The 25,921-nt window shown below is 41.2% G+C and overlaps 1 protein-coding gene across 1 annotated transcript in view; it reads left to right on the top strand.

Annotated features, from left to right (window-relative positions):
• Positions 1–25,921, top strand: part of ca16b (carbonic anhydrase XVI b) — an 88,145-nt gene that overhangs the window by 14,699 nt on the left and 47,525 nt on the right. Inside the window, exon 2 of the mRNA XM_079297154.1 lies at positions 4,811–4,915. Within this exon, the coding sequence (XP_079153280.1) occupies positions 4,811–4,915 (105 nt within the window). The remainder of the gene's footprint in view (positions 1–4,810; positions 4,916–25,921) is intronic.

Genomic DNA, 25,921 nt, shown 5'->3' with positions numbered 1-25,921 from the left:
TATTAATGAAGTCCATGCTCTCCAGGGAAGTTAGTTTTGTTTCACAGTGAAGTACGGTAGTGTCAGGCCCACATTACTTATCGCGGACACACTGCAAGTAAGCCCAGTTCACCTTCCCTTGATCATTAGGCTTCAATAAACTCATCCTTTCTTGACTGCACAAAGTAACTTCAGTAATGTTGGGGATTTATTTTTGTTCCACTGCCACGTGTCATTGCCGGTTTAGGGTTTAAGAGGTGTGTGTGTGTGTGTGTGTGTGTGTGTGTGTGTGCACAGTTCTAAGATTATCCTGTTGTATACCTAAATGTTCTGTCTCGATAAAGGTTGTTTCATATCTCAATTTACGATTTATATCACAGAATAGCTCACGTTAAAGTAGTTCATTAAATATATAGTCCACATACGGAAAAAGTAAGAAGAAATTTTTATTAAATTAAGAACTTTAGTGCAAAATGAAGTGAACAGTATAAAGTGAAATTATAAAGAAAAACGTAATCCAGATTTACACTGACTGTTAACATGCACGCACACAAAAACAGATTCATTTGATTAAGACAATCAATTGATAGAACGAAGGAGTTTCAGATTTTCGGAGATGTTTTAGTTACTATATGCTTCTTGTTATCTATTTTATTAGTGTATCACAATATCTTGCATGATTTCATCACAATTTGATTCCATTGAAAGATGATTAATTACAATAGTGACTTATCGTCCAGCCCTATCCTATTGCCCTAAAGGTTAGTTCTGTTGATATTCTATTTTATGTCTTTCTTACGGTCAAAAAATCCCAATTGATCCCAGTAAAAAGTGTTCCTCTGTGCCATATCCACAAATGCTGAACAACATATCAGAGCCACACTATTGTTCCTTCATTCCCATTAACACGGGCGCAGTAGTCTTATTTTTAGGCACCATCCTGCTTCCGTAATTACTCACTCACACACGTGCAGCTGAAAATAGTCCCCAACAAATGCACTATTAACTGCTGTGAAGTATTGAGAGACGGACTAATGCGCTGTGGGTTCTGGTCCGTTCATGGGATTTGTTGATGGTTACAAAATATAGAATATTGACAGCTTTAGCCTTTACAGCCTGTCACTGTGGATGGGTGGAGATAATAGATTAATTGATGACTCACTGCATAGATTCATTGATGACTCACTGCTTGCGTGCGGGCCTAATTAGTGTTCATTTATTCTTACTGTGCCGTTCAAAAACATGCCTGTTCAGAGCGGGAAGAACCGCTCCTACAAACAACTACACAATCCACACCGTGCTTCCTCAGCAATGCACCTGCCATTGCGTAGTGGTGTCTCTCACTCGTGGGGATGAACAGCAGTGAAATAGGCCTTCTGTCTGCTTCCCTGGAACAACACCAGGGGCAGTCTTTATCTTCAGGCACGTCACTGTCTGGGGGGGCCAAACTAAAAGGGCCCCAAACGACTACATATGTATTGTGTGAAGGTATGAAAATAACTTCTATTTGAAATCATTGTACCCAGAAATAACTTACAACCCCCCCCCCCCCCAAAGCACTTGTTTTCATGCGAGATAATAACAGTGTACATTCCCAAAATTAGCTGTGATCGTTTTCGAAACGTGAGAGCAGCTACGGGGTCCTGAAGCTGCGCCCCCGATGCTACATGGAGAGCTGTGTGCTTGTTTATTTGAAGTTCAATAACATTGAATGTTAAAACGTTAAAAACGTCATTTTCACATGAATCACATTTGTGAATCAAACGTTTGTCACATCTGACTCTTGTTTGTTGATAATAAGCAATAACACTTATTTTGGTGTAAATAATGAGGGTGGCGATATTCTCTCTAGATATGCATTTTCTTCAGAAGTGGTACCACACAATTAGGACAGCAAGCTGAATACATTTCTGTTTATTTTCTGTGTTTTGGTCCCACATAGACTGGCTCTGTAAGCGAATATGCAATCTGTAGAGAGAAAAAATAACTATAGTGAGCTTGAGGAAATGTGTTGCTTAAACCAACCTAACAGCAGCACTCTAATGTGTGAGTGACGCTGTAAATGCCGGATGTTGATAGCTTTTCCATCCCCAAACAATCCTCCTGGCGACGCCGACATGCCGGCATTGCTGTCCTTCACCTACCTCATGCTAGCGTTGGTGGTAAGATTGATATTTTAACTCGGGCCCCCAATGACTAATGGAAGTTAAACGTTCCTGTGGTTGTTGTTAGGCTGCTGTTTTTCAAGGGCTCTCAGGGGTTCTTAGCGTGTTGTTGAGTGTGATATTATGGAACAAATCGCGTGGCTTCGTGCTGCTGTAGATGATTTAACTGCCCTCAGGGCAATGAAGAAAGGAAAATGATTTTGTATGCCTAGACATTGTACAAGCTGTTGTTCTGTAGGTGTTTTTGAAGCTTTTCCTTTCCTCCATGCTTCCTAAGACCGTACAGATTCAAAAATCAGGCTAACTTTCAAAACGTCTAAATGTAAAGAAATACCCTTTGGACCAAACTCTGTATAGAGCATCTCATTTCAACTATCGGTGAACCTACATAATCTGGATTTCAAATTTCTGTATGTTGCTTTAGTGCCGTGCAGTGCTCCTCCGTCTCCTTCGGGCCCAGCGCCGGCTATGTTGCCTGTCTGCTCCGCTCTATCGGAGATGCTGTGGCTTTAATCCTTTGCCCACAGGGGACAGCTGACATGGATGAGAGTAAACTGTTGACATGGTGCTGTCTCCTATGCTCTCTGATCAAAGACGGCGCAGCCCTGCTGTTTCACAACCTGCCTTCAAAATATGTTGCGAGTGTCTGCCACAGAGACACCCTCCATCTTTGTTTCACACTTCACGTTAACCACCGTTTTCCCTGCAGTGAAGCGATACGTCTTAGGATGACAAAGCATCCATTCATGACTTCGCCCATTTTGTCTCTGCGACCTCCTGTCCAACAATGAATTTGCTTTGGAAAACTGTGTAAGTAGCTCATAGTGGAGACGGTAATGCATCGACTTTAAGTACAGGGAAAGACTTGGCTTGATGTAGTGCTTAGTTTAATTAATCCACAGTAATGATGCAACTATTAGTAAGAGCTGAGCTTGTCTTAAGTGGCTGGAGGGGTGTGTGTGTGTGTGTGTGTGTGTGTGTTTGATGTGTGCAGATGCTGATGAGCTACAACTGACTGTCCTAAGGAGTTTTAGCTTCAGGAGTCCAGGGAGTTCTGCTGTTTTTCTGAAGTTGCCTTTAACCTCATGAGACTGCTACCAAGCGTGATGTACATTAGTTGTCATGTTGCATAGCACGGGCTTCTACAATAGGAGAAGGGAACTTCTGTCACGCGTGTTTGAAACTGTCGATGTTGTTGGGAGGATCCTTAAAACATGCATAATCCGGATCTGTTTTGGTAGATAACATTATGTTATGGATATATTATTTGTATCATGGTGCCGGAATAGTTCTGGTTGGTACGGCTCTTTTGCTCGTGATGTCTTTCAATGCTGAGACATACAGGAAGAGTTTTAGTGCATTTTGGCATAGGCAACCGCGTGAATACGTTTTCAATTTGTAATGTGTTTTCAAAAAAGCTGTGATACAACATGGATTATCTGAATGGATTAAAAAAACTGTATTGCAGCTGGTAAAAGTGATTTCTGCTTCATTTTGATTCTGGCAGATTGTCATCTCTGCTCTTGTTTTAGCTTTTCCTGCCATTCCCCCTTTTTTCACAGAAACAATCTGCCGACCCAATTCTTTGCATCCTTCTAGCTACAGGCAGCCAGTATTAGCCAATACATCTCTGGATTGTGAATGCGACAGTGGGTTATGACCCCTTGAAGCAACACAAAACACTCTTGTTTTGCTCGAGCACCTGATTGACAACTGCTTCGGCTCGAGGCATTTTCTTCCCCACTGGCACAGGCTGCATCCGTTGTGGAGCACATTTCCCCCGATGAGTTTGATTATTGCGAATCTGGGACTATAGCGAGTGTGTATGCGAAAGGACACTCTGTGCCTCTAGCATTCGCTGTAATTCTGTTGACAATGTTTGATTTCTTTTGGGCAATTTGCCCTCAGAAGCTCAAGAGACATTTGTGCCCAGAAGACAGAGGGCTGATTGTAAACACTCCTGACAACATACATTGTCTGCATTTTGCTGAATGAAGTTTCCACATAAGAGCGTACGAGGCAAGCCATTGTGGCATTATAATGTGCATGCGTATGGGGGCTGCTGCTGCTATCCATTAGTTTAGTGATCGATTATTCTACCTTATTCCATGGAGTAATCAGATTTAAAAAAAAAAAGTATGTATGTATACATATATGTGTGTGTATATATATATATATGTGTGTGTGTGTGTGTGTGTATATGTATATATATGTATATATAAGTGTGTATATATATATGTATATATAAGTGTGTATACATATATGTATATATATACTGGGGTTCATCCCCTCTCTCCTAGGGATGGGCAATAACATATATATATATATATATATATATATATATATATATATATATATATATATATATGTGTTATTGAGAGAGGGGATGAACCCCAGTGTGCAGGGTCAAAGTTGGGCACATTACACACTTATCCATCAGCCCAACCTTCATACTGACATTTCGTTCAGGATGGGCACTAAAGACTGTAAATCTAATGTATCCTTTTCTTGATACATCTGTCACTTTGTTGCCAACGTTTGACTTCAGCCATGTACGGTACATTTTAAATAGATTGTTGTATACGCTGTCAATGTATTTGTTCAGGTTCTAATTTAAACCTTTCTCTTCCTGTGGAGTTTCTTACCGCTGTGTCTGTCTCCCACAGTTGCATCAGGTGGCCAACCTCACGATGCTGAAGACGGGCACCATGGGACCTCAGCCGTAATGAGGGAGAGGAGGGCAGCTGGTGACCCCTATTGGTCCTATTCAGGTGAGCTCTCATTTGTCTGCTGACCAGGGACCTCAGTTGGAGGGGAAATGCATTATTTTTGACCCTTTCACCTCGGCTGTGTCTTGCACATCATTTTAATGTTTTTGTCGACCATTTTTTCCAGAAACTACTATTTCCTCCTCACTGCTGTAGCCAGAAGGGCTCAATTTGCATTTACATAATTGTGTACCTGTACTGTATGTTTTCATTGTCCGTAGTAACTATAATTACACGAATTCACCAGAAAAACAATCACAAAACACTGACATACAACAAAGCAAGTTGATCTTCATGTTGCAGCCGTATTTTTCTTTATTTCCGTTTACAGATCAGGCATACGGTTTGTGTGGATTGAAATGCATGCCTATCAGTTCATGTGCATTTCATTTAATAAAACACTTTGCGATTAGTTGTGAACCCTACTTCTCTTCAACCAGTGATGTTTAAAAATACAAAATTCAAACAAGTTGCCTCAAGGACGATTGTGACCTACAGGATGTCATATTTACAGTTGGCAGCTGTCTTTTTGTATTTTATAAGAAGTACACTAGGCCTGTGAAAGTCTAGCTAGATTAGTTGTTTTAATTATTCCCTTTATTATTGATAATATGCATCCTTTTAATGCCAAAGGAATTTAGTCTCTTCTCCTCCTTCAATCTCTCCGCTGTCTACCTTAACAAACTGGAAAGATGGTCGGAAGTGGCAGCCCAGATGTATGCTCTGATGAATGATTCATTGAGTGCACTTAAATGCTGGTAAATATTCTCACAGTGGTAGTATGTGATTGCATACGTGTAGAGTTGTGTTTTTCAAGTGAAAACGCCACATTGATTGTCTTTAATAGGGAGCAGCTTAGTTATAAGCTTTAGAAAGTTGTCTCCAAAAAACAAATGAACCAAAACAGACGCTTTTTTATTTCATTCGTTAATACAGATGTCGGTATAGTTTCAACTGTAAAATGCATTTTGTACATACGGTTAACACATCAATTATCATGCAATGTTTTGCAGTAAACTAGTTGTGTATCCACTTACTTATATATATATATATATTCAATATTTAGATGCCACAAGGGAAAAGAAAATCAATGAGAAAAAGCTCCTGCATTATAAATTCCTTTTTGTTCAAATGTGGGATGCTTTTTTATAGTGCTTAGCCAAAATAATGGACAATTATATCAAAGGTGCCTGATCATTGCAGTGGCTGTAAAAACAAACTGCGTGGTCCGTTATTCTGAAACACCAGCTAAGCGATAGTCGCATGTATCTTGGCCAACAATATTGTTGTTTTTGCTATTTGTCTCTCTGTGTGTGTATATATATATAAATACAACTTCAATGTTCTCTATACGGAATTCAGAGCATATCTATTGCCTCCACATGGCTCTCAACATGGAGACGGCAGAGCCATGCTAGCCGCTAACGGTGCTAGCTGCTAACGGTGCTAGCCGCTAACGGTGCTAGCCGCTAACGGTGCTAGCCGCTAACGGTGCTAGCCGCTAACGGTGCTAGCCACTACGCTTCCGGGATGTCGCAGCCATGAGTCAGGACGCTGTTATCAGCTGTAACACACACTATGTAAACAAAGCACTGAGAAACTCAGATTACCACTCACTCTGAGGGAGAGCGACTTCATTCTCTGCTCCGGTCAACATTACCTGACTGTCTTTACATAGCAAATAACAGTTTGCTGGTATATTAATACTCTCAATCCTGTATAGAGAAGTTTTAAACAGAGGGTGATCAATGAGCAAAAAAATATTTGACTATGTAAATTATTAGTTTGGGTCATCCCTGCTTTTTTCCATGTTGGGCCGACCAGGAGATGTGTTTTTTTGGCGGGCAACAGTTCTGATAAGCAGACATCAATGTTCTTTAGGAGCGCTGCTTCCTATTCAGCTGTGCACGTGAACACGGTGCAAACACAGCCCTCTGTTGGCCATCGAGCAGCTCCGGTGGGAAATAGAGGTTATGTGCTTTGATCGAGGGCACCTCACTGGAAGAGCTCAGGAAGGGAGGAGCACTGAGTTAAATTATATTTACAGGTTTCAAGGTCCAAAAACAGCCCATATCAAATGTGGTCCCTCTGCTCTTGGAGTGAATCACAGCTCTGAAATTTATTATGCTGATGGAATATTTCATCTTTGGCACTGCTTGTCCCATGGTTTAAGGCAAAAAATAAATAAAAAATACGAAAAGAGAGCAAAGAGCTCTGAAAGGTTTATGTTTGTTTGTTTTTTCATAAAAGTGGATACAGTTTTTCATGATGTTAGTAGTTGGTGTCCCACTACTGCTATAAACCACAGCGGGAAACCATAGCTGCATTCTATTTGCATCCATCTTTATTGCATCCCTTTTTCATTGTATATGTGCAGATCTTTGATTTTAGTTCATAATTGCTTATTTAAATTTCCATATTCATCACATTCTGACTAGAGGAACCAGTCTTAAGTCCAGACTCGAGTTCTGGTTCTGATATATTTTCTAACTGAGACGTTTTGTTTCAGACTTGGTTAATTTCTTTGCTCAGTTAAATTATATGGCGCCGTATGTCTTTTATCTGACAGAAAAGTAACTAACTATGTAAACAGTCGACGCTGCAGGCTGACATGATACTTACTAACATTCAAGATAACCGTTGTGAAGGAATATCCTACTTCGTTTTTGTGTGCAGTTGTGTGATTTCCTATTAAGAGGCAGGCTGGTAATTTGGAGAAGATAGGATCTCTTAATGTAAAAGATTTTTATCCAGGGAGGGTGGACAAAACAATGAACGAACATCGGGTTGCAGGGTGGTTGACATTAGTTGATTTTGGACATTGGTTTCAGGCCCATGCAGAGCACTAATTCCCACCAGTGAAGGCAGCTGGCTGATTGTACTGAGAAAAGGGGAAGCATTGAGTGAACACAGAAATGTCCATTGCTTTGGAAATGTAATTAGTGGCTAAGGCTGTGAATGGGGGACAGACGAGCGTGCCGTAGCAGCTAAATGGTTATTAAGGGCATTTGCTCCGTGCAAGTGAGTGTAAAAGAAATGCACACAGTAGGGTTAGCCTGAAGCTAGAAGCTACTGGTGCAAAACAGGCTTAATTTCAGTGAGCTAGACACACATAGCGCTAGCGTACATCGCCCATTGTTTCACAGACCTCCCACATCCTTCACTGTGTATCCTACAGTCTGCACACTTCTGCTGGAGGGAGCCGTTTGAAGACTGTGGAACAATTTTGCTCAGAAATTCGAGCATCGTAAATAGTGGAGCAACGGTTTAGAAAGTTTCTTGAATCCTTAGTTTTGTTCTGAGCAAATGTATTGATTGTAAAAGTTGAAACGGACACTATGTTGTAATAATAAATTGATGAGAAATATTGCCTTTTGTATTTTACACATCAGCCCAATGCATTGAGGATTAAGACACTCTTCTTATTCCATCACATGTCAGCGTCCGGTGTGCTTTTGTTATCAACCTCATTGCAAGTAGCCTTGAAACCTGCACTCCGAAATTTGATTAAAAGTTATTTAAGGCGTGCTGTGTGTGTGTGAGAGAGAGAGAGAGAGTGAGTGTGAGTGTGAGTGTGAGTGTGTGTGTGTGTGTGTGTGAGGGATGATATCATACTCACCATCAGACTCCCGAGGAAGAGGGCTATGCATCATTTCCCCCTCTTTTTCTTTTTTTTTATATCTCTGCAGGTTTTCACATCTTCTCTGTTGGTTCCTCTCACTTCCTTTATCGGTCGTTCTACGGTTTGGGCCAATGTAGGCTGTAGTTTGCTTTTGATTGCACTCGTGTTGATTTATTGTTCTGGTTTAATTACAGCACAACAGTTGGAGTACCTTAATGTGCATTTGCAGATGCATTATGCTTGATCCCCTTTAACAGTGTGTAGCATGAAAAGGAAAAAGCAAAGCAAATAAGTAATGACATTAGATGTGGAAAAATAGATTAACGCCCTGAAGATAATCGACACTCATTTTTTTTTTGGTTTTCACTGCATTATGACATTTCGTCAAGTTCCTGAATTACCTCTCATGTCATTCCAGACTGATGTGAAGCAATCATTTCTAATGAAATAAATGCTCTTCCTGTGCTCGCGGGGATAATTATTGATGATGGTTAGAAAAAAACTGTGCTTAATTGGGGAATTAAAAATGCAGTAAAGAGCACATGCTGCTGTAGCCCAATATCCCTCAGATGTGATGGTAGTCTACCTCCACAGATGAATAATATAGCTATTAGGCACTACACCTCCAGTGATGTATTTCTTCCTCCAAGCTCTGTGCTCTGCATTGATAGAGCTCTGACTGCAGCAGTCATGGATGTTTGGATGGAAGCCATCCCGACAAGCTGCTGTAGCCACTGAAAGAGCCTGCGATGGTCTGATACGTGTGGATTATATTTCCCATTAGTCTGACTGTTTTATTCCACTTCACTGAGGTTTCCTGTGATCATTAGCAATCTTTCCACTCATGTCTCGCATAATGAAGTGAGTGAAGTGTCATTTTCAATCAATTGCTACGTTGATCCAACTTAATTAGTACTTTAGAGGATAGAGGAAACAAAACAAGATTAGGTAACCCACTGCTCTTGATTGCCAGGGCTGTTTGTTTAGACTTTGCAATGACCCTCAAATCTACTGCTGCACCCACATTCTGTAGCTTTAGATCTATCGCATTATTCTCTTCATTCTTTGGTGGAAATGCGCAGCTACAATTGCACTGATGAGGTGTTCCCAGCTTTTCACAGACACAGTTGCACCACATGCTTTTTTCTTTAACATGTTTAAACCCTGTGATTCATACAACCTTAAGTTGGCTGGATGCTTGTGAAGGCAGTGCACTTTGTCTCTTGTGGCATGACACCCCCCCCCCCCCACACAAAGACTGGAGGGAAAAGAGCAATGCCATGTTGTCATGGTGCCCGACAGAAGGAGCGCTGCCTCCTGGAGTTAATGAATCGAGAGGAGGATTGCTCCCAGTAGACCTCCATGTATGAGAAGCACTTGACTTTAAAGCAAAGCTCCCTGACTATAAGGCCGTGATGGGGTTATGCATGGAGGATAAAGTACGGGGCGTATTATTATACAAGGATACAGGGACATACTCTTCAGGGGTGTTGATAAAAATACCAGCCCTAACTGAGGTGTTTGTGGATGAGAAGATAGAGGAGATTTTTACAAGAACTCCACACTCTCATTAATGAAATCTGATTTATTGTAAGTTTACTCCTTATTGTTTTAAGGCAATCAAATATTATGTATTAAAGTTTTTGCGGGATTTGTTTTGTGAACGGCATCATGATGCACACTTTTTGTTGTCCAAATCAACACCGCAAACCAATTGCGAAATCAGATTTCCGCCGGGATGAAATACTTCTAATGGCAGCTGAAAATCACATTTCCAATTATCATCCAGTCCAATAAGCTAGACAATATGCCCTGTGGTTCTCCCAAGTGGCTGTAAGTAATATCAATTTCAGAAGCGGTTGTTTCAGCAATATTTTTTAGCATTTCCCAGTTGGAAATATACATTAGTAGGTCCTTTGGTGAAGATATTCTATCACTCCATCACTATGCACCCCAACCCCCACCTGCTAAAGTTTAGTTAAGCTTCAGCAATAGGGTTTCCTTTTGTGCTCCGTTACTCAGACTGTGCTTAATCCCAAAGGGACTGTAGTTTGCAGTGTTTCTGATGTGCCATTCCCGACGACATCAATAGTAAATTCTCACCAACCTAGAAATGTGCACTCAGTAGAGTGCAGATCTCCGCCAGGTGTGTCTGCAAAAACCACTGCTGCAGTGTTAGTTTCAATGAATACAACCCACAATTGGCTAAGCCCCGGTCTCAACAGCAAGTGTACCAGACACGTATTTCACTGACACGTCTCACACAACAGAGACGCTCTCATTTTGATCTATAGAGACATCTGCAGCCGCGCGTCTCTGCTCCGTCTCACATGCGTAAAGGTTTATTAAGGCGTCACGTGTATTTCTTCCGACGAAGCGTGCGTAAACGTGACGTTGATGCCCAATAAAAAGACACAAAATAACTGTGTCTCTGGCTGCTGAGCGACGGCGATGCAGTCAGATGTTTGGTAATTCCGTTAGCTGATAGTCTATCACACACCGTACAACGCTATAAAAGGGGGCAGACTGTTTTCCTCATACGCATAAAGTCTATGGTTGTCCCCCACTGTGTCTCTGGCCGCAGGGCAGTGGCTGACGTTCGACAATTCACTCAGCTGTGTTAGTGCCTGTGGCCCCGACCAGCCGACTGAGTGAGGAGTCAACAGGCAGTCAATGACAACATAAAACAGGAAAATAAAAGGTGTTTTGACAAAGTGTTAGCCACAAGAGGACTAACCGGCCACTCAAAATATTGTGCAGCTTGCTGCAGCAGAATGGGAGAATAGCCGTAGTCATTGATGTCTAAGATATCGTACAAAAATACATACATTTTGCTCAATGTGCATCGGCGCGATGCAAGAATGGCTCCATGTTCAAATGTTTTTCTGCACCGCTGCGGTTTTGGTAACGTAATGTTACACAAGCGTCATCTAACGTTAGCTTTAGCTCACTAACGTGAGTGACTTTTGCAATCGTTAAACTGTTTCAACTATTCAATTTAAATTTGTCTTGTTAATCACTTGCCCAACTGATGAAAAAACGCATGTCGTTCTCTTAATGTCATAACAATTTGAAGTTTTGAGTCAAGCACTGAAGTAAAAATACTGATTGTCATGTTCATGGAAAGGGCTGTTATGACATACAGTGATTCAATTAAATGATGTGTCACAGCAGTCCTTTCCAATTTTATGTCTGGCATTTGTCTGATCAGGCATCTTAGAAATATATTTATTAATATATTATATTGTTACATTTGTTTGTTTTAAAGATGATTGATTAATATTTCAATATTTTAATCAGACACGTTTTTGACATTCATATGCGGTAAATTGATTGTTATAATAATCAGGAATTTAAAAATATCTTTAGCATAATCAACACATTTGTCATTTTCTTACAAATTATTTTGAATTACAATTTAGCTAAATATACAAAATCCACCAGTTAGAGCAACACAAGGCAAACACTTACTGCCAGTTGACACATTGTCTTCATCATAATCACATTCGATCCCTGGACTGGCACCTCCTGGCTACTGCAAGCCCCTTCAGGCAAATGTCTGATATTGGGATATTTATAAATAAAACAGACGTGGCTTGACTTGTACCCTGACATGTTTGTGTTGCACTTTAGAATCAAGCCCTGAATGGAACCCTTTTCTCTTTATTTTGGGAATATAAACTGTTCATTTACAGTATGGGTCCAGAAGAACTTTTGAACTTTGTTGTGCGCATCCTGCAACATTCCTCTACTGCCTCCCGTAGCCACAGCGCTCTCTGGACTTGATTAATTTCCTCCTCTTGGGAGAACATGGAGATTAATCTGTCTTACAACCCTGCATTTGCGGTCACAGCCATTCTCTGTGATGATGGAAGCTTAACGCAACATCATCTATATTCCTCCAGCCTTGCTGATGTGTTGTATCAACCTGTAGTAGTACCTGCACTCATTTTCTGAGGAAATGAGAGGTGTAGGAACACTAATTATTAAAAATGAATTTTGCCAGGGCCCAAGCGGACTCATTTTTCATCTTGGTTGTTGCTAGCAGTTTGGATCAGCCTTTGTGTGCCAGAATTGGTCCATTTGTCTCCGTCAGGGGTGGGCCCAAGACAGATGTGCCAATATGGCTGCCGAAGTTCTGTGCTGGGGCAGAGGCATCTTAATTCTCCATGATGTATCACGCTGGCAGCAACCAATTTAGCCCAATTGAGCTCCAAATCATCTTACTTCCCACTGCTTCTGCCAATCTGTTTCCTTTCTCGAGATGAGGTAAATATATTAAGGATGGAAATAGATGAGGGCTTCCTGTACCCTGAACTAATACTGTATCAGTGAGGTTTTGTTTCGAGTTGATTGTTTATATTGTCACATTGGCATGTCAAGAGAACAGTGTCCTGGACATGTGCCATTACAATGCATAAAGCTAAGGCCCAATATACAACAACAATAAATACAGCCAATTTTTCAGCTTTCCCCGAATTGGGCAGATTGATGTATCAGACCGACAGGTTTGTTGTGTAAACCTAATTAATTTAATTTCAGGTGTCGCATGGCTTCGGTGTGCCTCGTGGCAGCATATTAGGCCTAGTTGGTGGCTCAGGTCCAACATAATGGATGTGGACATGCTTGGCCTGCTGGGATTTCAATATTGAGGAAGTGTGAGATTGCCAGCCCACAGGTTTCCTCTCTAATGTGGTTATGCTGATGAGCTGGAATGAGCTAGCTAGCAGCTCAGCACATTTTTTTTTTAGCTCATAATCATGATGACTTACTTTGTAATAAGTATATACCCCCCACAGAGGTGAGGCGTTAACTGCAGGGGGCAAGGTTGTGATGGTTGCATAATGGCAAAATGTGCGATGCTTTGCTTGAATTATAAAACTGTTTGATTGACAATCCTATGTTAAAATGCTGAGAGGTATGTTCACATGAAATTGCACCAGCAAGAGCCTGAGTGTATAGAAGCAATTGATGGCCTTTAGTACTGCGTTGCTTCTTGTTCACTGCCCTTCTCAGGCTTGTTAGATTGTTTATCCTGTGCTACTATCTCTAGTTTACTGAATTACACTCTTAGCAATCCATTCCTGTCTGGATTCTAAATTATAAGGACACTTGCTGTGTAAACATGTCGCCATTGTTGTCCCTGCTTAGCTTGCAGAACAACGGCAACATAGAAGAGTAATTACTGCTGAGGGGGTGAGCCGAGTTTAGAGAGGGCAATAGCTCAGAGTGCTTCCAGCCTGGTTTTTGTACTGTGTTGTTTTGTGGGCTAGTGGTGCCTGAGGGCTGGTTGATATGTTATCTTTTTAAGAGTGGGGGGGTTCTATAATTAGTATGGATAGATACGATTGTTGTAATTTTGTCAATATGATGCGGTTTATCAATCACACTTCTTGTTGGGTAGCTTCAAGTCAGTTTAAAAACTCTGAATGTAGCACGTACATCAACAACATACAATCCGAAACATTGTTTTTCTGCAATCTCAAAGACATCTACCGTATGTTAATCGAGGATGATCCAGCTTCATATTCTAACCGTAGCAGCCAGGAGGAAGAAAACTCCGGCCCGTCATTCTTTGTCTTGTAGAGTCTCATGACTCATTTAAGTGGGAGCTCGTATACCTGCAAGCGGTAATAAATAATATAGATTTATCAAGAAATTATTGGGGTAGAAGCTACTCTTTGCATATTGCAAGAAAGGTTTAAGCTATCACACATTGTAGAATCCAAACACCCTCACTAGGTTTGACACGTTCCCTTCAGCAACAGGGCAGGATTCATACATGAGCAAAACATAATCCTCATGCTGGAAACATTTTGAGTGTGTTAATGTCTCCAGTTTTCTGATATTTATGAATGGAGCCATTTACTTCCTTTTGAGAAAAAGAAAAATAATTAGTCCGTTACCTGTGTGTACACCACAGCCATTCGCTGCTGTGGTAAAAACATTTCATTTAGGCGGCACCAGTAAGATGGACTTTCTGTTGCATGTGTCTGTAGGAGAAATGCTTAGTAAAGGTGCAACAAAGGGCGTCACTGGAGGGGAATTGAGAAATACGATTTGTACTTTTTAACTTTTGGTTTGTGTTTTTATGTCCATACCTAGCGGAGAGCTGCCCACCGGAGCTTTAATTATGAAATGAATGTAAGCGATCTTCCCCAGCACTCCCCTCTCCTCTGGAGTCAATTTTCTGTTCCTCTAAGTGCGCTCCCTCCTCCCCTTTAATTTCCCTCCTCATCTATCTTTCCTAATGCCAGCCGCATTTCAATTCTGAGCAGGGCTTTGCGTGTGGATGCTATGGGGGTAGTGACGAGGGTGAGACGCAGCATGGATTAGGGCTGGATTTAAAATGTCTGCTTGCTGTGCTTAGCTCAACACTCATCTGGGGATGTGGTCATGTGCTATCTCGTGATTTGTGGCTTCATTAGCATATTTGGGGTACCCAAGGCTAGAAAACCCTGCACAGTTCCCATCTCTACTGCACTTAGTTTAATTCCTTCCACTTTCTTGCCTCTTGAGTGTCTACTGACGGACACATGTACCCACATGTGCACACGCTCTCCCACTCTCAAGCTGTGGAAATACGAGCAAAGGACGAGTGAGAAAACCACACAAATACGCAGCAGATTTAGCTTTGCAGATGGAGGCTTCTCCATACAGCCAATTTAATAAATACATACAATCTGTTTAGTTCAGGTTGAAGTGCACAGGTGAAAAATGGAAATATAATTTGGCTCAAGCTGGTGCTTACCTCTGCAAAGAAGGTTATGTTAAGATGACCCCTGGCTGTCTGCGTTCTGTGTGTCGCACTATTACTTTGGCTCTTCTGTGCTCAGCTGTGATCCCTGCAGAGAGCTCATGCAACAAAGAGGACACTTATTAAATGTGGGGACTTGGTGACCTTTCCTATACAATCACGAAATTCCAAACGTTTGCTGCGTTACCTAACCAGACACTGTTGATTATGAAAGTGTCGGTTAAGTCTGGAGATTATTCCGACTTTTTCACACAGTTAAGTGGGTTTTTGGCTTTTCATACATACGTGAATGCTCCTTGTTGAGTTGCATATCAGTCTAAACTTGTCAGAGTGAAAATATGACACGAGCAGTACTGCTAGTGCAACTCCTTCGAGTAGTACTTTTAGGAAAAGCTCTTTTAATTGTTGTCTCATTGTCATTTCATTGTTATTTTGATATCTTTTATCAGTGAATCTCTGTCATAGTATGTAAGCCTGTGTTTGTGCACGTCTGCGTATATCTGTTTCAACTAATAGAGAAATACAATGTCGCATAAGCCTTTGGAAGATAATTAGAATGTCAGGGCCGTGCATGGATCTCTGTATCGGGACAGGCATCTTGTGTACATGTGATTTGCAGAGCTGATCTCCACTTTGTGATGAAAGATGGAAATCATATTTTTGCATGGCATACTCCCTCCCCAATGTCCTTCACAATCTGTATCTGATATGGACCATTGCAGCTGCTATAAGAGACAAAATGTGTCCGTCACACATACTGTAAAGAGGACATAATGTATGTATTGCACAGTATATCTTAGACATTATGAGAGGAGATAATCTTTTATATCATGGCCAATTTAGGGAGGATTATTGAGACATTTGCCGGTTTTCACAGTGTAAATTTGGCATTATAGGTCCAAACACTTAAAACGGCAGCTTCTTCCAAAGTAACACGTACAAGCAGGTGAAATAAAATGTCATCCGAGGGTTCACCGTGTGGGTGGAGATCTTTCGCCTCTATATCTGCTGACTGGCTAATGGTCTGCTTACTGGTGACCTCGTGCTCCGGGGTCATCCTGATGCCATGACATGCATGGCTGAGGGGCCTCTGTGTGTCCCCTGGGGGACAGCAGCCTGCCATGTCTCCTCATGCCTGTCCTGCTTCACCGTTCTGCAGTGACCCACAGTTAACGCATCTTCCTGCTGTTGCGTCGTCCCTCAGTCAGGGGGACGAGAGCACTTTGGCAGGCATCTGCCGCCGCTCCTTCTGCCCCCCCCCCCCCCCCCCTCTTGATGGACGGACGCTGACACAATGGCTTTTGTAGTGTTTGCGATGTGTTTGGCACTTTCTAGCCATGCTAGTAGCTGCATGGCTATAGAGACGGCATTGCCTGACTGCCTGCTGTTGTCCCCTTTAGGCCAGACTGAAATATCTCTTGGATGGATAACCATGAAATGTTGTACAAATGTCCATAGTGCTGAGAGGATGGATCCTACTGACTGGTGATGTGACTTTTCCTCTCGTGCCACCAGAAGGTCAACGCTTTAACTTATCCAGTGAAAAAGCTCCACATATACTTGATGAATGGGCACAATATTCGTGGTTCTCAGAGGACTTACCCTTATTACTTTTTATCGAAAGCAGCAGGATCATATTTTTGAAGAAAATGTCTCAACATCATACCTGCTTAATATCATCACGTTAGCATGTTGGCATGCTGATGTTAGCAATTAGCTGCAAGTATCACTGTGATCAATTACAGCCTGCAGAGCTTTAAGACTTACTGCATGAATGTGTTTGAAGAGAGTGGGGTAAAAAGGTGCTGTACAGAAAGACAACCAAATCAGACGAAAGAAAAAACATAGGGGGAGAAAAAAAGGGTTTTAGCTATAAAGACGTCCTAATATCATGAATAACATGTATTTGGCTCTACCGTAACCAAATGTGTACTGACAAAGACAATGAGAACATCATCTATAGAGTTTACACTTTCCACTGATACCCAATTGGAGCAAAATGATTTAATGACTCTCTGGCTAGTGACTTGAATAAGTGGTCGAAGCGTACCCTCTTTAATAGTCAGGTGTGGAAGTTCATAGCTTAGTTGAAGTTCCTAGAGCCAAAGAAGAGACAATTAAACTAATAGATGAAGCTGCTTAAATGAGGGTATAGCAGCCCAGAAAGAGGTGATGGCTTACAGTGAGATAAGGTGTTCACTGAAAAGAAGCATAACAATAGGAATAGATGGAAAGGGCGATGGGACAAATTAAAGATGGATTCTGGTGTGTGTGTGTGTGTGTGTGTGTGTGTGTGTGTGTGTGTGTGTGTGTGTGTGTGTGTGTGTGTGTGTGTGTACAGTCCAACTAGGCAGTGCCCTGATTGGTTCAGTCTTGAGAACCAGAACAGCGATTATTAACATAATATTGTGCAGTTGTTCTCAGTATCATATCTACTTCAGCCTCAGTGCTTCATCTCGATTTTAATAACTACTGAAATACCCACTAATTATTCCATAATATAATATTGACTGTGATTTGAATACAATTGCTATTTCTTATATTAAAACTTCCATCACACGACCAGCTGCAAGACATTTACGAGTGCCGAGGTTAGCGTCTGTGCTTCCGACAGCGAGCTGATACGAAGCAGTTGCCCTTGGACATTGTGAAGTAATGTAGCGTCACTAATCAGCGTTTCACTTTGCGGCTCTACAGAGGAGAGATCCGTGTTCTGCTCGGCGGAGTGCTCACCTTTCCCTCCTGTTTACAATTAGCAAGAGGTTTCCTCGCACTGATGCAGCGTTGGATTGGTGTCAATGTGCACACAAGAGGGCAAAACCGTGAGAGAAACACTTACCGGTACTCTTTTATACCGTGGGAAACCGCTTTTAAATGTGCAGAAAAGCAACTATGATCAACAGAAATAGCCCTGGTTTATTAGCTTTATTTATTTCAGTTATGCAAAAACCCTCTCTCCTCAAACTGTCATTACACACACGATGTGTAATCCTAAACTAAGTCAATTAGAGTGAAGTGTATTATAAGACAACATATTCTACACCAAATATAGTACTTTTGAATATCAGGGAAACTCTCTGGATCTAAATAAAAATGTCTGTAGACGAGATGATTTGTTCGTACAAAGTAAAGATTTGTCTAAGCAGCTGTGTTAATGAATCAACTGTTACAGGGAAGCTAGAAATCATAAACAAAGCCCATCAATGTTTTAGGGTTTTAGTGGCCATTATTTTTGGATGTCATGAATTAGTCCCGAGCTGTCCTTTTCAAACAGAAATACATTTCTTCAGGAATGAGACAGTTATTCTGTTGAAGTTATTATGACAGGCCTTATATTATGATTGGGATACTGGTGGAATGCTTAATTGGTGGAATGAAATGTTACAACAACTGTTGGCACAGTAATGTACAGGCCAAGAGCCTTGAACTAGAAAGGGGCGCTCAGTAGAGTGCAGATCTCCTCTAGGTGCGTGTGCAGCAACCAATGCTGTATTGTGTGAGTGAATGAATACAACCCACAGTTGGCTAACTCCCTGCGTAGATACTAATGGGCTGTAAGGCGTCGCAAAACACACTTAATTCAAACTCAAAATCAAGAGGCGATGTATGCATCCAATCGGCTTGAAGTCGTCGTATAAGACATCTCATTTTGCCAAAATGAAACTCACTTAAGAGTAGTAAGGGAGGAGTCAGCAGGCAGTCAATGGCCGTATAAAACAAGCAATAAAAGATGTTTTAAGAAAGTGTGAGTCACCTTTACTACGAGAGGTCTTTGAGCATGCACCCTTAACTGGCCACCCAAAATACTATGCAGTTCGCTGCAGCAGAATGTGAGTTTGCTATGGACAGACACGGAGTGACACACTCATTCACGCACAGACACACACCCAAACAATGTAAACAATGTTGAGTTGCATACAGCTACTGCCTATATACCCATGGTATTGGACACCATTACATTACAGCATCATGACAATGCCTTCATGCACACACATAAATGGATGTTTAAATATACCCTAAATGTACTGACGGATTAAAATGTAATGGCACCTCCCAGTGTAGTTCTCCAGAAGAAACGCAGTGTAGGGCAGTGCATTTTTGGCCCGAATGCAATTAACCGGTCAGTTTTTCACTATCATATCATAGTTTCATAATTTGATTACATAAAAAAAAATTCAGTAAAATCTTTATTCCATGCTTTGTATGCTGTTTCATATGTCGAGCTGGTTTGTGGTGAGGTCGTCTATTGAAATAATGAACAAATCCGTCTACTTACAAACTCCAATACTACAATTCTTCACCAACGTTCAGTTCAATCCACAACTAAGACTAATGACTGATCAGTTTGTGTAAACTCACTTCTAGTATTTGAAAGGTTGCACATTTTGCACACTTTTTTGCATAATCATTGATCATTTAAACTGCTTGCATTGACTGAAACTGAATTTAAATCACAAATTAAACAAGTGTCAAGCGAATTTTTTTAATCATAGATTAAATAATGTCATCACTCAAAATTGCATCCCGTTACTAGTCAACATATTACCAACCGGAAAACAAATGTTTAGACATAATAATACTGCACTTCCTGGAAAACATAAACAGCCTAACCCATTCTCATGTCAACAGAAAGGGCTGTAGCCTAAAAATGCTTGTTATCATGCAGCAAAATGAAGTAGACAGACCTTTGTCTTGCTTGTTTTTATTTCGAGAAAATCTACATAATCAGAGGTTTCCTGTAAGTCCTTGATAATTCAATTTGAAGCATAACAGGAGACTGGGAGGAATGGTAAAACAGGGAGCAGCCACAGTAAACTGGTTCGGACCTCTGGTATCAGAGCGGGTCTGAAGCTAACAGTGGTGTAAGAATACGTTTATATCACAGAGAACACACAAAATCAATCTGTCCACCTGCTGCCTCTTTCTCCAATCACCTGAACAGCAGCTGTGCTATGAGGCAAGACGGACCACGTGAAGAGTGATGGAGCACACACTGCACCCATCTCGTCTTTCTCCAGCATGCTACATAAGCTAGCTGTGTAACATCCGTTGTATTCAAGAATAGAGGTGTGCAACTCAGAGCGAGTCTAACTGGGCCTGGTGGTATTGACTTATTCTGGCTGTGTGGTTTGGGCATCAAATACAGATGTAGCATTTGCAATGATGCATTATTGCAATGATGATTTTGTCATCTTTCACACACGCACCACTCTGTGTCGGTAATGCAAGTTAATGGGAATAGATGTGCCATTGTTGGATTTCTGTCAAATGTATTGTGTGGTGATCATCCATAGATCCACACAGAAGGAACGGCTCTGAAACATGTTGAGACATGTTGGCTCTCTGCCATGGTGAAGGGGAAATTGTTACCATTTTTGAATTGAAGGGGAAGCTCTCCCTCATGGGGACAGAATGTATTTCTGTCCCTCTCATTCTTCACACAAGGTCCTGGAGATTATTTTTACAGACTTACGCAGCGGCCAACACCCAAGAACAGGAAGCCACAATTTCTATGAAAGTCCACGAGATGGAAGCAGATAGCGCCAAGGGAAAACAATATTTTGGCTGGAACTCATTCTGGTGGCCAATTAGGCCCCAGTGCCTGTATGATTTACCACTTCCTCTACCTGCTTTTATGCGTTTGGTGCTGCTGTGTGGAACACAATGACCCCTGATGAAAGATTCAGCTCAGGCTCTGAGACGGCCGTGGCGCCATCCTTATCAGATGCCTTCTTCTCAGAACTCAGCAGGACCACCTGAAATCAATGGTTGTACAGTTATACACACCAACATACGCACAAGCAGTGAATATATTCACACTTTATTTTTATATCTATATATATATATATATATTTGATCATTATGATACCAATGATTCTGGTGCTATTTTGGAACGCACTTTCCCAAAGGTCTCATATAAGCGTCCAATCAACGACTCAATATTTGACTTCTTTGCAATGCGTGATGCATAAATGTGTTTTAAGATGTCACAGATTGCTTCCCTTAACTGATTTTTAAAGGGCCGTCAATGAGCACATACATGAATAATCAACTTGAGAACGTAACGTGTATGTTTGTCTTTTTAAAGCATCTACTGAGACACATTGTATATGCGGATGGATTGTTTGTCTTTGCCTCCACCCTCTCCCGTAGACACAAGCTGGAAGGGAAGCGCGTATCTTGAATGGCCGGGTGGGGTGAGGGGTATGAGGTCATACTGTTAATTGCATAATGAAACATGTCTGGGTTAAGATAACTCCTCAAATACCGTTATATAACCTCAAATCGGAACTGACTGCAACTTGATAAAAAGGTGCTGTCAGACACAGGACAGGGATATTTTAGTCAATATTTTAGCTGTGATCTCCAGGACATTGTGTTTACAATTTCACAGCTTACTATCAGCTTTAAGTGCTGACTTTTCAGCTTTAATGATGTTTTTAGGGCGTCTATTGTGGCAGTGGAGGCTTTCTAGCAGTTTGTGTAAATAATCCATAAATTTAAGCACAGTGGAGTAGAACCACCGTCAAATGACCTGATCGAAAACCAATTTTTAATGGGAAAGAGTGCTGTTGACGTGCCAAGTAATTTGACCTCAGACCAAATGTATTTCCCTTGGTGACCAAAAGCCATATAGGAAGGAGTAAAGATCGTTGTGTCTACGGGTTGTAGATTTCAGGCACTGATTGTAAGATTGGCGACCAAATAGGAAAAAAATATATGGATTTTTTCAGTATATTTTACTTCCTGTCCCCTGAAATTCAGGGGATACTGTTGAAATACAATTCTACATTTCATGTAATGTGAGCCCTTATAGTCATTGTTTCATTTCAACTCCACTGGGTCGAGTGCACGGAGGGAACACAAAGGAAAGCCGAACATTAGCACACACAACCAAATGCAACCAAAACACCGGTTCAAAACGGGCAAAGTTTCCCTTTTATTCCACTTTTTGTTTGACAGTCAGTCTCCAGATTATATTGGTTAACTTGTGTCACACACCCACGCTCTCTTTTCATTGTTAACTCAAAAGCTGCTCACTGTATGGTAAAAAAACTAAAAGAAGAGATGTCAGTGTTGGCGGGGGTGTGTACTTGCTGGTGCCCGTCAGTTTGTCTACCATATCAGAGGAAGATGTACTCTACAAGAAAGAAGAATTAAAGGGTGTGTCATTAAAACTGCATTGACTGTAGTGCTGTTTTCTTGTTAATTACCATAGCAAACATGGTGGTGTTTGTCAGGGTAATAAGGGTCAAGCCCTTTTTAAATTAAGATTCAGTTTTTTTTCCACACACACACAATAGCTCGGCTTGTGATCTCAGCTTTCACCGAGCCTCCTCCCACCACAAGTCCAGGATACGACCTCATCACACTCTAGGTTGTGATTATTACTTCTCTGGAGATTAGACATTTAACCTCCACTTCTTTTTCTAAAACATTTGGCTCAGGTCCTGCTAATTGGCCGTTAGATTGCTGTGAAATGCTGGAGAGAAGTAGAGAAGATCTTTCTTGACACTAGTTTGCTTTATCGCCTTTATTGAGACGACCACTCTGCTCTTCTGATCCTTTGTGGTTGAGTCGTGGGAGCTTGTACCAATTTCTGATGAAATGCAGATCTTCCGGACGAATAAAGCAGATGAATATCTATAGAGGCTAAGTGAAGTACCACTTTGGATCACCCCAGGAACTAGTCGGAGGCCTGGAAATCTGACTTTAAAGGCCCGAATCGGTTAACAACACTTGTGTCTTGTCATATCAGTCATCACCACCAACATCTAAACTAACTGACTCCCTGTTATATAAGAAGCAATCTGAACTTATGGAACAGGGGTCAGTAAGTGACCTGCAGCATCAGCTTCAAAATGACTCTTGTGGAGTTTCATTTTCATGTGTACGGCCCTATGGAATCAGTCTTACCTTTGCCACAATCTGTTTTAATTGTTTGATAAATTTTGATGTTTTCCGTTTTGATTTGAATGAATGAATTCTGTGTTTAATGATTCAACCACATGTTGTCATCAGAATAAAGTGTGTTAATGCGATGGATTGATACAATTTTAAGAATGCTTCAGATAAAATTTAATTAATGAATTTGATCAAATACAAAATACAACTTTTTTTTTTCATCAAAAAAAGTGCTCAATACAATTATAAAACAAAATATTCCATCCTTTTGTTAAATAAAGCGCTTTGAATTTAGCTGTTAGTGTCGACTTCCTTTTTTGGATTACTAACTGGCGACCCCTCCCCCGAGTTTACCCTCAACACATGTCAACCAGCCCGACAGGTCAGATATATACGTTTATCCGCTCGTGTCTTTGAACAACAAGCGCTGAGCCAACGCTCATTTGACTCTGTCTGGGGCTTTTGTTGGGAAGCTCCAAAAATAAAAACCTTGATTCCAGCTCATTCCATCATAATCATCAAATCCGCCGGTTTACTTACTTTTGTGTCAGTATCTCTGCAATGAAGTGAATGAACACAAAGAGAATAGTTCTGGTGTGCCTGCCTCTGTGTTCATGACAGAAAGACATGGTCCAACAAACGCACCTCTAATTTGGTGATGTGTAACTGAAGACTCACTCATGCATCACTTTGTGCCCCCGTGGTGACCACAGATGCCTTTTTTCATCCTTGCAAACTGCGCTGATGGAGCACGTGTTCTTTCAGGTCTCTGAGAAGTGGATGTTAGACAATGTTGAGAAAAAGCTTTCCAAAGCACCAAGGACTGCAATTATTTTCACCTTCTGTAATTCCTTGGTAACAATTCAGAGCCTTCAAAACGCCCACTGAGGGCATAATCTTTTTTCTTTTTTTACCTTCATGGTTCACTGATAATGAAGTCGTCTTAAGCTTATGGGCCAGTGAAGGAATCGAACAATACAATCCTGTGAAAGTACAGTTCTCTATGAGGAGATGGAGGGCGAACTGTTAAAATTGATGATTTACTTCTATAAACGTTCTGAAAGTTCCCTGTTTTTCGCAGTAAGACTTTGTGGGCATGTTTAACTTTATCAATAAAAATAGATTTCAGTTGTTGAAGAGTAAAGTAAAGGCAGCAATGAAAGACTCAAACTGGTTTTCAGTCACATGTGACACTTCTGGCGTAGTAGTTTGTAGTTTTGGCAGCGTGACCTCATTTACTGTCGGAAACAGTCAGTCACCAAAATTGGCTGGCCCAATTTTGCCAGGACGATTTTCCTCACTTTGATTGTGGTTGCACGCAGTCTCTTATTCTCGTCTATCTGAAAATGTAAGCCACAATCCCACATGGCACAGAAAATAGAAGTTAGCCTGAGCCCCATCGAAGGCGATAATGAGTCCAAGAAATGATGAACCTATAAGCTAGTGATTGGATTTGTGAACGATACCCATCTCTGGTTGCTTACATGCCGTGTGGTTGGGTGTCTGTATGTTTCGCTCTCAAACGGCATCGTTCAGTAGGCCGAGTCTGCTCTTTTCTCCTCACAGTCCATTCAGCTGTGAGCTGAGCTCTCTCCCTTTCCCTCATCCCATACCAGCCATGAGGTCACAGAGCTGCCAGGAAGCATATAAAGAGATCTGCGGGACACGGAGACTGCGGGACGAAGTCTGTCGGTTTGTTTTGTGCAAAGGACCGCCGCTATTGGAGTTTACAGTAGTCAGGACTGACATTGGTAACCATGCCTCAGAGTTCATTCTGAATGCTCTCCACATATCCAATAAAGGTGCCATGCATTGTGAAAAATATTAAATTAGTACTATACTTCTGTGAATAGATGTAGGAATATGTATCTGGGGTATCTCAGTAATGGAAACGGATAGGTTTGAGGCACAATGCTTATGAATTTCTTCGCTTATCTGAGAAAAAAAGGACAAAGCCCCGCCATGCCAGCAGCATGACTATAAGGAAAGCAATTTCCGTCTGTCTGTCAGGCCGTTGGTCCAACACTTTGGTCCAGACTGGAATATCTGTGTCAATCATTCAAAATTTTGATTAAAAAAAAGATTATGCAACACCAAATGGTCCATGTTAGCCATACGTACTGTTGAGAGGGTTCTCATTTTGACAAAAGGGATTTCCGACAAATTCAAAGATAGAATTTGTGATTTGTCGTAGTTTATTTACCGTACTGCACAAGGTTTCATTTTCATACCATCAGCCATCAGTTATGTCATCGTAGTCACCAAATGAACTGCTTGGATCTCAAAACACGGTGACGTCGTTAAAAATGGGTCCAACAGGGCAACACGTGAGCAGTCCGATGATCGTACAGGTCGCAAACAAGCTGCCAGGTTTACCCCATTAGCTTCCATTCAACTTTGATGGAAAACCAAAATTGAGCACATCAGTAATGCCACTAAAATCTCAAGAATGTGAACAAATGCATATAAAATGTCCAAGTTGAACCAGGAAGTTGGGCTGTAACAGTATTCTAGAACATGACGTTTGGGTAATCGTTTCATCTGCCTTTGTTTTCTCTTCCATATAAATGTAACTGTGGATTTATCTTCAACCTGAGTGATCATCTGACCTCGTATACTTGTTGCCCCAATGGACCTATTTTTTTTAGCTATGTTGCAGTGCTTTGAAATCCCAGCATTTTCTGAAGTCTGGTGTCTGTAATAACCATCGTACAGTAAGCATTAC

This window comes from Melanostigma gelatinosum (assembly GCF_949748355.1).
Source record: "Melanostigma gelatinosum genome assembly, chromosome: 3".
Lineage (NCBI taxonomy): Eukaryota > Metazoa > Chordata > Actinopteri > Perciformes > Zoarcidae > Melanostigma > Melanostigma gelatinosum.
Note: the sequence above shows the minus strand (reverse complement) of the source record. Positions and strands in the feature narration are given on the sequence as shown.